The sequence below is a fragment of the Opisthocomus hoazin genome, chromosome 1 (genome assembly GCF_030867145.1).
Source record: "Opisthocomus hoazin isolate bOpiHoa1 chromosome 1, bOpiHoa1.hap1, whole genome shotgun sequence".
NCBI lineage: Eukaryota > Metazoa > Chordata > Aves > Opisthocomiformes > Opisthocomidae > Opisthocomus > Opisthocomus hoazin.
Genome location: NC_134414.1, coordinates 36494181 through 36510313, shown reverse-complemented (window position 1 = coordinate 36510313; position 16133 = coordinate 36494181). Strand labels below are relative to the sequence as shown.

Below are 16133 nucleotides of genomic sequence, written 5' to 3'. Positions count from 1 at the left end.
AAATTATAGGACACCGCTTTCAAAGCCCCATCCTACTGCTCAAAGCGCCAACCATTTTATCCCTTTAATGGTGAATACTCTAAGCATCCAAGATGCACATCCTCAACACCAGCAAACAGAACCCACTGGGAAACCACAAATCCCTTCGCTCGCCTGGCTGCAGGCTACCAGTCGCACCGTATCTAGCCATTCACCTAAAAATCTGTACGTTTAGATTCAGCTGTATTTTAATTATCATTACTAAAGAGGAAAAAAATACTTTTTTTTTCCAGACTGAAAGTTTTATCTTCACACAGAACTGGAAATCCCTCTAAACAACTCTAAGCGGGCTGAATTAACACCACATGCCAAGCTCACACGATTCCAACTCACAGAACCAGTACGAAATAATCAAGATTTAAGAGCTGCGGGGGTGAAGTGAGAAATTCTTGGGACATGGAGATTTCAGCCTGGCCTCACCACTAGAAGTTCTGGAGAGAAGGCGGCGCTACGGCTGCTCCGCTGGGGAAGCCGTGCTGCTCCCTGCCCTTGTCACCCCGAATGAAGGGCGTCGGAGCTGCTGCCAGCACGGGACCACCCGCGCCCGCGCAAGGGCACAGCTCACTGCTAGGGGACAACTGCTGCGTGAGATTTACACGCTCGTGGCTGATCATACAGCAGATGTCTGTGCTCACCTACGGCTCGATGGACAGAGGGCACCCCGCAGCCCCGACTGTACAGGACTGGACCAAAACAGGGAGCTCGGCTTCGTCAGGCCCCCCGCTCCCCGCTCCTTCGTCTGGCTTCACGCTCGCTGCGTTTGTAAGAAACCGTGGAAAGCGGGAGCGGCGTCTTTAGCCGAAACGAAAGCTCCGAAGCCAAGGGGCAGGAGCTGGCACCCAGACCTACACTTCCTGACCTCGCTGCTCCTGTAAATCGGCACTGCAACACGCTGAAGTGACTGCAGCTAACATCAGCACAAGGCACAAACAGTCATTTATCAACATCGTATGCTTTATTGAAAGTTGACAAGTGCAACAGTTAAATACATCGACGTGTTACAACTGTTTAGAGAACATGCACAAAAACATATGCATACTACTATACAGATCATATGCAAAAAATCCATACCGGGAAACCCAATTTTTTTTTTCTTTTTTTTAAATTCCTTGCTAGCAGGGTTTGATAATTTTTGGAGTGGTTTTTCCTGTCTTGAACCAAACTACAATGAACAAAGATTTACTTTGAGATAATCAGCAGCCAGGGAACTTCAGAAGTTACACAAACAGCATAAATCTGCCAAATTCTGAACAGTTGCGTAGGTGCGTTCTTATTTATGTAGCATTAAAAAAAAAAAAACTTTTCAAACTTCTTCAGATCAGCCAATGAAACAACTAAACTTCAATCTGTACAACCTAAATAGTTACAGTTTTCTATTTTACAAAGTAATTACACTAAATACACAAATATACAGTAGGCAAATAACCTTCATTGTAGTTATCCTATGACCCAACCGCACGTCACCTACCCGCCTTCTCTATATAATACAGCTTTATGCACCTGTCCACTGCTCCAGAAAACGGTGCAAATATTTGCACTTAAGGTTTCAGGTGACAAGTAAGTGTTGAACACCGAGTTTACCTTTCTCCCTCTTCCTCTTAGATCCTATGCACCAGTCCTCACTTTGGAACCCCCGGTGCACTACGGGAGGACCGAGCCACCGCTTTTCACTCCAGTCTATTTCTTCTCGTTTCCAAGCTCGAAAAAGCACTTGTATCAGTTACATCACTGGACGCGTGGAGGATTTAAAAACCAACTGAAGAAATTCAGGCACGCAGCTTCATTCCTCAGCCACTTGCGGAAGCCGCTCAAGTCCCCAGCGTGCTTGTGCTAATTCTCTGGAAGAAGTTTATTTTATTCAATCAACCTAAGAATAAAGACTCCTTCAAGCCAAAGGGGGAAGGGAGGGAAGAGAGCGAGGCAGACGAGCGTGTAACATGGGGTGGGGTGGTGGGGGGAGGAGAAGCCTCTCCTGATGTGGGCAGGGCATGGAGTCCTCAGTCCGGGTTGCAGCGTGCCTTGGAATGGATGAGAGGCGGCTGCGGCAGATTCCCGCTAGTCCTTGCTCTGGGCAGTCCAGCCGTCACGACGGCAGCGACATCCTCAGCTACGCCGAAGGCCCCGACCCCTGTGACGCCGGCTGAGCGGGCTGCTGCGCCGTCCCTTGTGACTGGGAAGAGGAAGGCGGGGAACCAGTCTGCAGCTGCGCCTGGAACTGGGCGAGCTGCTCCGGGCTGGCAAGCGTTTTTAGCAGGGTGTTCTCTTGCTCCAGCTGCGAGTTCTTCTCTATCAGCTCTTTGATTTGCTCCTTGAGCACCTCCACCTCCTCCCTCACCGCGTACATCAAGTGGCTCTTCACCAGGTCCTGAAACGCAGAACAGAGGGCAAGGCCGCACGTCAGGGGGGCAGCCCGGGCCGTGCCGGGGCTCACCCACCCCACACGGGGACCGGGACCGGAGGGGGGGGACGGGACAACGCGCTGCCCCTGGCCCCGCCGCACACGTGCGGCTCCGCGGCGGGCCCCGCCCCCCCGGCCGCCAGGCCCCGCCCCCGCGCCAGACCCCGCCCCCCCGCGCACCGGCTGCAGCCAGTTCTCGGCGCAGGTTGCCGCATTTCCCTCCCTCCCGCCGGCCGTGCGCGGCCGCGGGTGACGTCAGAGCGCGGCCCGGCCAATGGGCGGCCGAGTTATTTATAGCCGGGAGTTAAAGGCTCGCAGTTTGCCTAGCAACAGTCGGCGGAGGCTCCCGGGAGAGCGGCTCCCAGGCACCGCTCCGGTAACAAAGGGCGGCCGGGCCCCGGGGGAGCCGCCGGACCCGGCCGCCGGGACCAGGGCTGAGCGGCGGCTCCGGCTGCGCGCCCGCCTGCCCGGGCGGCCCGGAGCGGAGTTAAAAAATTACCATGAAAAGCACCCCAAAACAACCCCCCCCCGCCGCGTGGGGCCGGGACCGACCGCCGGGCAGGAGAAGCGATGCCCTCACTCCCTCCCGTTCCTCCCCCCCGGGAAGGCTCCGGTCAATTAAACCATCACGGGTAAAAAAACCACAACCCGAAGAGCCCCCCCCCAGCCCGAAGCCGTGCCTCCCCGGGACGCGCCGCCCGCCGCACCCCCACATTGTTTACGGCTCTCAACGCCAGCCCGGGTCTCAGCCCCGCCGGGTACCTACCATCGCCTGCTCGATTTTGTTGTCGATAGCTACCACGCTTGCACCAGAGGAGCTGCAAGAGAGGAAGAAAGAGGGAAAAATGAAAAAAACAACACACACCATTCGCAGCGGCTGAATTATTTAGGAGACGGGAGCCGCGGGCAGCCAGCCGGCTGGGGCAGCCATCCTCACGCTGCCCCGCCGGGATGCTCCACTGCAGCAAAGCAACCGCTGAAGCCGCCCCGAACCCCCCGCCCGCAGCCGGATCGGATGTCCCGACATCCCCCCCCCCCCCGACTCCCCCCCCCGCAGACCACAAAGATGGAGCTGGGCTGCGGGCTGCGGCAGAAGCCGGGGGAGGCTGCCGGGGAGGGAGGGATGGAGGGAGGGATGGAGGGAGGGAGGGCAGCCCCTCGGCGAGGCGCTCCCCCGGACAAAGGAGCCAGCCCGGCGTTCGCCCGCCCCGCCGCCCCTCGGACACGACACTTATTTACCTACTGTCGAGCCTCAGGGGCGAGCTGTCGGTGCCCAGCAAGGACGACAAGAAAGAAATCGAGAAGTGTCTCAGTTGGTAAACTCCTAGATCCATTGCCACCGCTCTACAGCACCGGGCATTCATGCGATCGCGGCCAGAAACGCTCCCCGGAGAAATCAGGTGTGCGTGTGTGCCCCCTCCCTGCGGACGCACGCCTGCGGGCGGCGGGGCAGCTCGGCCGGGGCCGGGCGGCGGGACCCTGCGGGGCGCGGGGCTGCGCTCGGCCGGCTCCCGGGTCGGCGCTCCGCCGCGCCGCACAAAACCTGCGCATCCCGGCCCCCCGCATAATTTATGCGACGGCGCCGTCGCGCATTGGCTGCCGCGCCGCCCGGGCCACGCCCCCCGTCTCCCCCCCCCCCCCCCCCCCCCCCCCGCTCCGCCGCATCTCGTTAGCAGCGCTCCCCCCTCCCCTCCCCGGTGGAACGCCGGCACGCGGGGTGCCGGAGCGCGGCTCACCGTACCGATTCCCACCGGCAAGAACGGAAAGGGAATTAAAATAATAATTATATATATGTATCTACAAAATACCGGTGCGGGGCGGCGGGGAAGCCCCGCGCGCCCCGCCGGTCTGCCCGCCGCCGCCGAGGGGCCGCCCGTCGCCGCGCCGACACCGCCATCTATCGGACGCGCGGCGCCGCCGCCCGGGGCGGGACCCGCCGGCCCCGCACCGCCGCCAATGAACCCCGCACCCCTCCACAGCAGCGCGGGAAAAGCCGCCTCGCCCGCGTTCGCGGCCTTCGAAAAGCTGCGGCGCACGCATCGGTGATCTGGGAAAAATCTGTTCTTGCTGCCACCCGACCGCGGGGATCTCTCCCCAGGCGCCCTGCTCCCGTGTGCCACGGAACGCAGCCGGCCCCCGCGGCCCTCGCCACCAGCGCCGGCTTCGGAGGGCACCCAAGGCGGAATTAGGCTACAAAATACTGCCGCGAGGAGCAGCCGGCCTCTAAAAACAGTCTTTTCTGGACCCGCACCTTCATCAGGCAGGACATGACTTACAGGCACAGAGATAAAGTCAAAACCCCTCTTCAATTCTCTACAGCAAACTTCTCCGAGAAGTTGCATCTTAAAATGGCAAAAAAAAAAATAGTCAAAACCCTCTTCAATTCTCTATAGCAAACTTCTCCAAGAACCACGAGTCGCATCTTAAAATCACAAAGATAAAGTCAAAACCCTCTTCGATTCTCAACAGCAAACTTCTCCAAGAACCAGGAGTCACATATGTGTCACAGGTGTTGCTCCCAGAGCGGCAGGAAAGCTAGGAGGCACGGAATAATCGTCTTAAAGCTAAATTTAGCATTTGCGTTATCTGCATCATCCTTCTTAGTTTATTTTTGCTGTCCTAGCCCACTATTCTTTCATTGAATAACGCCAGCAGAGTAGTACAAACTAATCCTATTCACGAGAGAGGTCACATTTAAGAAGAGCAGCTCCTCACCGCCGCTTTCCCGGCACCACACAGGACGCACACCCCGCAAGGGCACAGCTCTCGTCTCGCCCCACCTGGGGAAGCTGCCCAGAACAGTGCCTTACAGGCTGGAAATTGAAGGAAGTTTTTCAAAATAACCCTTGCCTGTCTTGACTTGCAAATTTAATAGCAGGTAAATTAGAAGCAACACATCACGACGTGCGCATCAGGCTCCATCTTCCCACCTCCTGACGGACAAACACCAGTGACCACACGCTGCGTGTAACCTTCGACGAACCGCTTTCCCCGTGGAGGTGACTCACGACGGTACTCGCTGTATTCAGGGATCAACCCAGCCACCTAACAAACAGCTCCAAAAGCACATCGTCTGTAGTGGAACCTCTATCAACTCCTGTCCTAGACTTCATCTACATCAATGTTTTGTGAAGGGTTGGGCTTCAAAAACTGGTAATATCTCAAATGACTCCTCATCACAGCAGCTACTCAGGGGAAATCTCCGTCCCCTGAAGCTCTTAATCAAAAAAAGGGCAGAATAGGTATAAAAACAGGGAGAAGTCCTATCTCTGCTAATTAGATCCTTAGACTATCGCCCTCGAAGATGGCAAATTCGCATGCCTGAACAGACATACCCTTGAAATGCCTGCTTTGCTGTTGCAGGATTGGAACCAGATGATCTTTAAGCTCCCTTCCAACCCTTACCTTACCATAGACAGCAGACATTTGTACGTATTTTCATTGGTACATGTAAAAATAAAGCCATGGATGCATTCCAAGATGATTGTTGGTGCTGCCATAATGATTGATAATTATTGAATGCCATCATTCCACTTATGACAGAAAAAGGTAAGATTCTCAGACTAAATTAACAATAACTAACAATGCTCTCTTTAATCTACATTAATACATCTTCACAAAGAAGAGAGATACAATCCTAAATCCAATTCCTACTAAACTCATTAACCGCCTTCCATTAGCTTCAGTGGGCTCTCAGCAAATTCCTTCATTTATTTTTAGATGCCTACAAGCCGAGCTCTGATTCAACAGAACGCTGTCAGCTGTGTAAGTAGGACTGCATATTAATATGCATGTTCTGCTTTGCCCACCCCATGAAAAACCAAGCCATAAGCATCCCTTTACGGCTGAGAAAGCTCTGAGCTCTCAGATCATCTAGGAAATAAAAAATATGACATGTACTACTTTCAACCCCAAAACTGCTCATCTCCGCTGTTCTCACCTCAACGCCCCGACAAGGACAGGGACTGAACTCCATATTTAAAGGTTGTGATTTTGCTGTTGCCCTTTCTCAATCTATATTATTTACGAAATAAAACAAGATATACATCCAAGGAAAATCATCCTCCAAACTCCCTTTCCCCTCACACGCTGCTTTGCCTCCCCTCCTGCCTCCTCCACCACGCACTTCACTCAGATTATGCTGTTTTGACTCACTGGCCCTCCCTCACACCACAAGGACGGAGTCCAGATGACTAATGCGCTGCTCAAAACCTCCTAACCACCTCTTTTAACGCCTCATTAGCAGATACTACACGATATTAGACTCCTGCAAAAGCTTACAGTTTTACATTCCTGGTGGGAGCAGAGGTGAGGAAGGCTGCAAAATTCCTCATTTCCATAAAGCCACCACAGGTCCACACTGGGCAGGACCAGCTCCTGCCCATCAGCCCTGGGTACGCGACGAGGGACTTTGGCCAAGAGTCAGATCCACAGAGAGGACTACCCGCTTCGGAAGCCTGCATGCCTGCGGAGCACCCCCGGCGTTCACAAACTGCGCAAAGTCATAGAGCAAGACGTGAGGTGGGTTACGGAGAACCGAGCAGGGCGGAACACCATGCAGTGCTGAACAACCCGCTCACCGGCACCTCTCATCCGCAGATCAATTAACTGCTGAAGTTGAAACATAGGCAGTAGTCAGACTTTTTAGCACGCTTCACCTTTTGTAGTGTTTCAGTTCTTGAACGCTGTTTTTCCCACTAAATCATTTCCTCTTGTCTCAATTTAAATCATGCTAAGCACTTGAAAAAAGTGCTTTTCATCTTAAGCACATAATGAGGGAAGCTGCAGCATGGAATCATTTTGTCTCCACGCAAGCCTGGTGTGGCGTATTTCTGCGTGCCTGTTAAAAAATTGTTTCACTTAAAGAAATTTATCCTTCAAGTACCTTGTCAATGTACGCTCCCTTTAGATGTCAACATTAAAAGCAGTAGACACACATCTCCTGAAGCTGAAATAAACCTCGTCTTTCGACTGTGTTGCAAAGAGACCACACCAGGAACCGTATTAGAAAACAGCAATTTCTGTCACAGCACAAATTCCATCTTACACTATAGGCAGGCTCACACCCAGCAGACTTCAACTACGGTTTGCAACTACAAAATAAAAGTACTGAAGAGGTTAAAAAAAAAAAAAGTCTGTTAATTACTGAAGAAAAGACTACAGTAATTAGATGCCACATGACATCTGACCTCACATTTCACTTGGTCAATTAATGGCAGAGTATTATTCTGCCTTAGAATTCATAAATTCAAAACTATTTGTGTATTGACAGCACCCCCACTCCCCAGTATCGAAAACTTACACAAAATTGCTCCAAACCAATAACCTAAAGAGGACTCTGGCTGCAGCCGATATCAAGGACTAAAGGGTTATTTATTTCAACAGGCCATGGCTTTTTTCTTCATCTCAGCAAAGGTACAAGATAGGCTGGAGAAGCAGCCCAATGAATTCCACCCCCCCCACACCCCCCCACCCCCCCGTAAGTAATAATTACTTAACATACTGGGTGGTGGGGGAGTAAATCACAGATAGTCTAAATAAAAACTCACAATCTCAGCCAACTTCCTTTTCCAGACCCGAACTTGTACCTGAGATCTTGATTTAAAGAAACCAAGCCACTGAGAACTTTTTGCTCAGCTCCAAAGGCTAACACGTATTTTCTTTCTAGCTTGAATTTTGCAGATTTCAATTTACGTGCCTCTGCTAAATTGAAGAACCTCTTGCTACCAGATATTACTCTACCAATTTTCCTAAATGTGTGCTTTTACTCCCCCATAGCGAAGTTATTTGCATCTATAACTTGGTTAGTTAGGAATTGGTTTTTAGTTCCATGAAAAACAGATAAAAGGGAAAGCTAGGCAAGATGCTAGTGAAGTGTTGTATTTGTACTTCTTTTTTTTTTTTGCCAGATGTGCAAGCATAACTAAATAAATATTCAGCGGAAAGAATACCTACACCCTACTGGGGTTCTGGAAATAACCTGACAGTATCTCTAATCGCAGTGCATACACAGAAGTATCACGCTGTGCGCTCTGCACAGGAGACGCAAAGTTGCATTTAAAAGCAAGAAGATAGCCATGTCAGATCAAAAGACAAACAAGGAGCGGTTCTCGCTGGCTCCTCTGAGGATATCCTCTTTCTCTTTTACAGGCAACTAATTGCTAAGTCAACCCGAGTTGTTTTTAATGAGAATTATAATGATTCTACCAATTTTAATGCTGACAAAATAAAACATAAGGTCTGTATCGAGTACCTGGATATAGACAAACACAGAGATAATACACTCTTTACTGGTCAGAGGGCACTCTTCAAGGAAATACAAGCCATCTTAAAGCAATTTTGATGCTTGGAGAGGGACATGTGGCACCCCCTTTCCTGAGATTATCCACAGATGACCATCTAGCGACATGGCTAGGATGAAGAACCCTCTTCTGTGCACATCCACTGAGTTTCAAAGTCTCCTCGCAGAGTCAAGTTAGGTCTATTGTAACACAAAACATGAAACTGCATCCCACTTAAATTTAAATAGTTACACATTTGCAGTAACATCTAGCTTGGGAATCACAGGCTTCCCTAATTTCATATCCAAGCTTAGAATGAGTAAGCGTTAAAACATTTAACTTCATAAAAAGTGAAAGCCCTCCTCAGTATCCCATAAACTGCCCTTGACCAAGGACTGCAAGTGGGAAAAGATCCACCGACCACATTAGCACCCTGAAGATTTTAAGTTGGACATCTGAGCTAGGAATTGATTTTCATTCCTCCAGAAAGCAGCACACAACATCACACTGCACGCTGTCACTGCCCCCAGGACGGGAGGGGAGACAAACCATTCACTGCCATAAAGCAGCAGACGTAGAAAGCAATAAAATGCCATCTTTTAAATTTCATTATCCAAAGCATGGAGCTGAAATTCGTTTGTCCTTTCTGTGAAATTTGGCTTAAATAATTTTAGATTCAACTCATGAGAAGAGCGTTCAATTCCCTGGTCTTACACACAGCTTCCATGTGCTATGCTCTTCTAATAGCCAAGGAGAACACCTCGGAGGAAAACCCACTTACACTAGTATTTAATCCCACTTGTTCTAACTGTACAACAACAGATTTTTTTCAACCATGTGCTCCAAATTTAAACAAAGAGGGAAAGAAACAGTGTCACTGGAGCATTTCGAGTTACACCTAACATAACAAAAGAAACACATCAAGTATAGAAAGAGGCTTGGCACAGTGACACAATGAGCATTTGGAAAGCTGAAGTTCTCTATATTAAAGAGCATCTCTGACCCAGAGGGCCGACAGCCTTCGGGGGGTCCAGGATAGCAGCTGACACCCACCCACCCCACCCTACCTTGATACCACAGTGGGATTTAGTCATCAAATTAAAAACCAGCCAATTTAATCTGTAACTGAGAAAGGTCATATTTTATTATTTTTTAAACTCTTCACACCTTCTGTTTCCTTAAGGCTGCAGAAAAGTCCTACCAAGTCACATGAAGTGGGAATGCTGGTGCTGACTGTGGAAGGGGGGAGTGGAGGACCTTAAGTCCTTCCATTTCCCCTGTCCCCAGCCCCCTGCAAAGCCTATGCCCATTACAGTGTGGTTTGGTTTTTTTGGGGGGGTGGGTGTTAACCACTTAATCCCTTCATTCCTCTTTTCCCAGCCCCTCCCCTTTTTCTAATTGTTCCCCTTGAAACTATATTGAAAACTTGGATCAGCTACCAATCTAGTTACACTTATTAGGAAATTTATATGGCATAACAGCTGGCCTACACTTCTCACTGAATATCATTTTCCCTTTGATGGCCACTTTTCGATTCAACACTTGAAATTAAACCTGTATTTCCCACAGAAGTATCGTCACCCTAGAAGCCAACTCTAAGTTGCCAGGCTCAAAGCCAAAACCCCTGCAATTAACTGATGTTGTCCTACGGTCTTCAGGAAGTCTGGAATGCAGTTCCCTCCCTACTCCAGCTTCTATGGAAATTATTAAAAACAGTCAATGATGATCAAAGGAGAAAAGTGCGGAAACAAAACATACGATAGTAAGACCACAGCGCGGGAACGGAGCACCTGGGACATGGAATCGAATCTGCCGTGTACGAGGATGAGGGTCTGCCACTGCTCGGCTTTTGGCGTGGCACATCACTCATTACCACCCTCCTGTGCAGAACCATTTTTAAAGCCATTCTGTTAAACAATATTAAACCCCCAACACCGCAACTCAGTTATACACGTAGTAGATTAAAGACAGTTAGGTGTGAGCTCAATGCCACTTCTCTTCCTTAGCAAAGAGGTGAAGGCGACAGACCTCTATCCAGTTGTCCATTTACACTCCTACAATTTCAGTCTCTTTGCAATCACTGGCAGCCTTCCAGTACCTGAAGGGGCCTACAGGAAGGATGGAGAGGGACTTTTCACAAGGGTGTGTAGTGATAGGACAAGGGGGAATGCCTCTAAACTAAAAGAGGGCAGATTTAGATTAGATGTTAGGAAGAAATTCTTTACCCTGAGGGTGGTGAAACACTGGCACAGGTTGCCCAGAGAAGCTGTGGCTGCCCCCTCACTGGAAGTGTTTGAGGCCAGGCTGGATGGAGCTCTGAGCAACCTGGTCTAATGGAAGGTGTCCCTGCTCATGGCAGGGGGGTTGGAACCAGATGATCTTTAAGGTCCCTCCCAACCCAAACCATTCTATGAAATGGCTCTAAAGGTACTAGCAATATCAATGAACAAGTAGGTGAATGGCTTTCAGATTAACTCCCCCGGCTCTAATGCATATACATTACACAAATTTGTAATGCCGTATTTCCTAATTTCTGAGTGGCCAAAACACCCTACTTCAGTTGTGCCTGAGCCCACGGTTTATCAGTTTTTGGTGACTTACTAAAAAATTTAAAGAAAATTCAAGACCTGCTGCTCCATTGAAGCAGACATGCACTTTAACAGGCTGAATTCACTCAAATGTATTTAAGGGTATTTTTATACCTGAATGGAAACTTTCACTCACGAAACAAACCCCATGTACCTCCACCCATTCAGGTAGTATGGGGGGAATTTCCAGAAACACGTAAGAGCGTGACCTGATTTACCAGATCTATTGCACAAAGCAGTGTATCCCAAAGTCTTGCTCCCCTTTATCAACCACTAAGTCAGGCATTTGTTGGATGATCTCCTGCCCAGCCCTCCCCGTGGAAACGCGGATATGGGAGGAATCTGATGTACGCTCGTACTTTAACTCAGTACTGCACTGAGAAACAGGTACAGCTAGACCCTGGAGTGGGAAAGTACTCCTGGGCTTCTTAATCCAGGCATAGCTTCAGTGACTTAAGAGACACAAATCCTGCTGACTCACGATTGCAGAAATTCCAACAGAGCACCTTCACGTAAAACACACTTACGCTCTCCTCACTGAAGGAAGAAATTGTAAAGCAATACTGATTTGAAGTAGAACGCACAATACCTGGTAAGACTACAAAATGAGGTGTGCTTAAAAGTGACTTAAAAATTATCTAAAGACAGATGAATAGACATTTCAATCTGACCTGACTCTGCCTTACGGCTTTAGGGATGTATTAACCACTTCAGCACAACACTTTGTTCCTGTAATCCTGCCACACTGCAAACCAAACAGAGCAGTCAGAACACAGATGTGCTGGCTCAGCATATTTTTAACAAGTCCCCTCCTAGGCTGGAGACTGCAAATGGCTGGCAGAGGTCCACGTCATCTACAGAAGGCCCATATGTCCTGAAGTCCCAGTTCTCCTTCAGGTGGGATTCAGTCTCCCCTGGTCCCCTACTGCTCATCTAAAGGAAGCCCAGGCAGCAGAAAGCCCTCCTTTTCCAGAGGACTGCATCTTCTAGCTTACGAGCGGCAAGTACCTTGAGACTGTTGGATCCGTGGTGGCCACGCGGGGCAGACACCACTGACACTTGGCCACCCTTGAGCTGGAGACATTCTGCAAACAGCAGAAGATATACTCTTAATCTTATAATACACAACTTGCAAAGGAAAGATTACAGTATAACTATTTCATACCTACTCAGTATCTGGGTAACTGGCTTTACGCAGAGTTTGCTGAATTTACGAGTGGCATCCTGTCCACTCCTCAATACTGCTGATACCTGTTTTCTGATGGATAGCCACCTAAATTATATTTCAATCACTGTTCCAAGGTGCTTTTTGAACAAGGTCTGAGCTCATGTATATACCGTGTCAGGCACCTAACACTTCTTGAAAACAATTACCTCATTCTCCAGAAACCACTGTCATTAAGATGACACCCTGAACCTCTGTGGCTAAAAAAAAAAAAAAAAAACAAAACACCAAAACACCTTCAAAACAAAACAAAACCCAACCAACTCCCTTATCAGAAGCCCAAGATAAATAACCCGCTTAGTAACACACGGGAGTCCAAACCAGCTCCCGGGTGTGTTTCCTCATTCTCACACCGGGTGTGAGCCCGGACGCCCAGCGGCCACTGACGCAGTGAGCTGCTCCGCTACCATCACCGTATGGGCAGGAGAGAAAGCCATGACACAGGGTTTAAAACCCCTCTCCCAGCTTCTCACCAGCGGAAGCAGGGAACCACCGCTGCAGTGTCCCACCAAGTACAGAGGACAAGGGACCTCTTCCAGAAACAAGCCTGGGCGGGCTCCCATCCGGGGAGGCACTGCCTGCTCCCACGCAAGGGACTGACCAGGGGAATTCCTCTCCAGCTCTTCCCGGCCACTGCTAATTCCTGCAGGCCCCGGGCAGGGAGATGGTAACATCAATCACGACAGCTATAAACAAACAATATTTGTAAGTGAACGTTTGAGTCACAGGGTAGCACTGGTGCAACCGAGGTAGGCTCCCGCCTTGAATTAAGTTTGCCCAAACCTGTTTTTCAGCCCCGTTTCTGAAGAACTCAGCATTTTAAAACAAGCTGTTGATAAACTGAACCGGGCAGAAAAGAACCACTGAACCATTGATTCAGAGATTGGGGTTGGGCGAATTTACTTATCCTGATGGACTGAAAGACATCCACCTACCCGAAAGGATCCATGCAATCCCTAAAAGGATGGAGACCTGATTTAATTAGAGTGAACAACTACCTTTAAATTGAAAAAACACTAGGTTTCAGGGGCTGTCATATTTTCGTTTTAATTTTCTGTATCAGAGTGCCTTTAATTAACATTTGCCTAATGATGAATTAAAGCCTGCCTTCCAAAAACAGTAATGAGGACTAGCTCGTAACTACAGTGGGTTTTCTATCCCTTGGTGTCATCAGGTAGACTGGATGCCCTTCGCTAAGGTATGCTTTAAACAAACTGAAGTTACTGAAGTTAAGATAGGGATGACCCAAATATAACAGCATAAGACACAGAAGTTTTTGTCCCTGCCTTCAGTATTGTTTATGTATTTTAACATAGCCCACCTTAACCATTCCCAGAGCTGACAGGTGCACACAGCACTCCCTTCTTCCAGCTGATGCCATAACCAGAGGCTGAAGCATCTTCTGACTTGTTTCCCCCTCCAGGCTCACATCCTCTGCATGTCCAACCAAGTTTCAAACAGAAATACGGAGGATGCCACAACACCGTCCGTTCAGTATGAATATGGAGAGGTGCTGATACACACTGGATCTCAAGTGCACACAGCCACCTGTCCACAGTCCGTACCAGGGGAGAAGCAGGAGCTCCTGCACCCCCCTGTAACCTCCATTTCCAGCTGCCTAGCGCTAGACAGCTCCCCAGCAGCACAAAGACATTAGGGATCACTTTTCCAGAGCACCTTGGCAGAGCTCCAGCACCTGAACTCTAGATCTTGGACTTCTTTCTGGCAGCCAAACTTCAAATGAAGAAGTATAAAGCATTTAAATAAAATTAAGAGTAAAAGCCCTTCTCAGTGTGCTGTAAATTGCCCTTGACCAAGGACTGCAAGTGGGAAAAGATCCACCAACCTGTGGCAGTATCCTGAAGGTTTTAAACGAGATGCCTGACCTGGGAACTGCTCCTCTCCCCCCCAGAAAGCTACACACAGCCATACTCTCTCTCAGAAGAGATTCCATGTTTAACCCAGAAAAAGCCAAATGCATCTTTGGATTTGGCCCACGCATTCAGTAGGATCAATTTTGGAAAGAAAATACAAGCATATGCAACATCAGCCAAGAGCAGCTGCAAGAGAGGTTAAAGTTTATCTTTCATTTGCAATTTATGGTGACATGACAGTCAGCCAGCCCTAATTCACAGAAAAACAACCAGAGCAAAACAAGCATCTCTGCAAGAGAAACTAGAGGAAACAAAAGCAGACAAGAAGTAAACAGGAAGCAGCTTGCTGAGTAAGAATACGGGAGAAATCATCCAAATTTTCTGCATAATGCTAACAGATGCATATTTTGGTTTATGACTAGAGGTGCTACATGCTGTGTGTATCACTAAAAATCAGTTATAGCAAAACCTCTTACTAATGAAGAAAGGTTAAAGAAAATCACGTTGTCTACATCATACTTTTTTCATTATACATTTTGTGGAATAGACTGGTTCGTGGTAGGAAACAATCTTCTCAATACTACCTTTCTTTTTCAGTAATATATGATGACACAGGTCACTGCTGTACACACACACTGCTCAAGCATAACTTACCTGTTGTCATTATATTTCAATCACTATTATAACAGATTTCCATTACACTAGTTCCTTAGGCGTTCAGATGAATTAGTATAGTATAATTTTTAACATTATTTGAAAGTTCAAGCATGTGTTCAGAAACTGTCAATCTCAAGAAATTAAAAATGAGTTTTTTAAAAAAGCTTTCCAGTGTATAAATTTATACTCTTTAAAGAGGCACCATTCACAGAGGAAAGCTGTTCTCCACAGGCAGTATCGCAAACATAACACGACAAGAATATCAAGTGAAATGTATTAATTGGTACTTGTCAAAATTTATATTGTAAGAGCAAGGATTCTGGATTTTAAGGGTGCGGTGTAACAAAAGCACCAGTTCAGCGATCAGAAGTTATGAAGAACAAATTCTGTGCTCCCTCCCATAGAAGGGTATTTGCCTTCTGTACACAGAACAACTCTGCAACGCGAAGAATCAGGGCACTCCCCCCCCCCCCCCCATGTAGATTTTCAGTGAATAAGCAAATCACTCCGCATGACACAGTACTCTTAACCAGTATGATACTCCTAGCTTGAAAGAGTTGGAAATAGTTTTTAACAGTGCCAAGCACCTTGGTTTAGTAGAAGCATTTTTATGTACTTGCTCAAACAAAATCGTTTAAAAAACCGGGGGGGGGGGGGGAAATCAAGCATCTAAAAATGAAAAACTTTATAAATACCTCTTTAGATGCTGTTCCAGTTCTAAGAATAACACTTTCATGGTTATCTGGTTGGAGCCTTGTTTCTGGAGAAGTGTCACTTTCATCGATGTATCTATTAGTACCTGCTGATTAGCTTCCCCCGGACAGAGGGTGGAAAGAAATACCTCTCGGTCCTTGGCAGCCGTAAGATTAGCATTAGCATTCCACTATTAACCACGGGTCCTGAACTCCACAGCACTTTCAAGAATCACAAAGCCTTGCCCGTTAAAGATTATCCACTTTGCTTCTATTCAAAGTTTGCCGAGTTTGATAGTGGTTGGTCATGATCAACAAAAACAAGCAGGGCGAATGGTGACGACACTACAGATCCTGAGATCACATGGTGTTCTGTTAC

General features: G+C 48.3%; 1 protein-coding gene across 4 annotated transcripts in view; it reads right to left on the bottom strand.

Annotated features, from left to right (window-relative positions):
- Positions 1 to 972: 972 nt before the first annotated feature.
- The window catches only part of TSC22D1 (TSC22 domain family member 1), a 95193-nt gene continuing 80032 nt past the window's right edge, over positions 973 to 16133 (bottom strand). For 2 of the 4 annotated variants that reach the window (XM_075422227.1, XM_075422219.1), the window contains 2 exons: positions 3204 to 3255; positions 973 to 2404 (listed from right to left, as the gene is read on the bottom strand). In XM_075422227.1, coding sequence (XP_075278342.1) covers positions 2147 to 2404; positions 3204 to 3255 — 310 coding nt within the window. In that variant the 3' untranslated portion in view covers positions 973 to 2146. Of the gene's footprint in view, positions 2405 to 3203; positions 3256 to 3676; positions 3947 to 16133 lie in introns of those variants that run through there. The other 2 variants (XM_075422252.1, XM_075422260.1) reach the window with 2 other exon arrangements.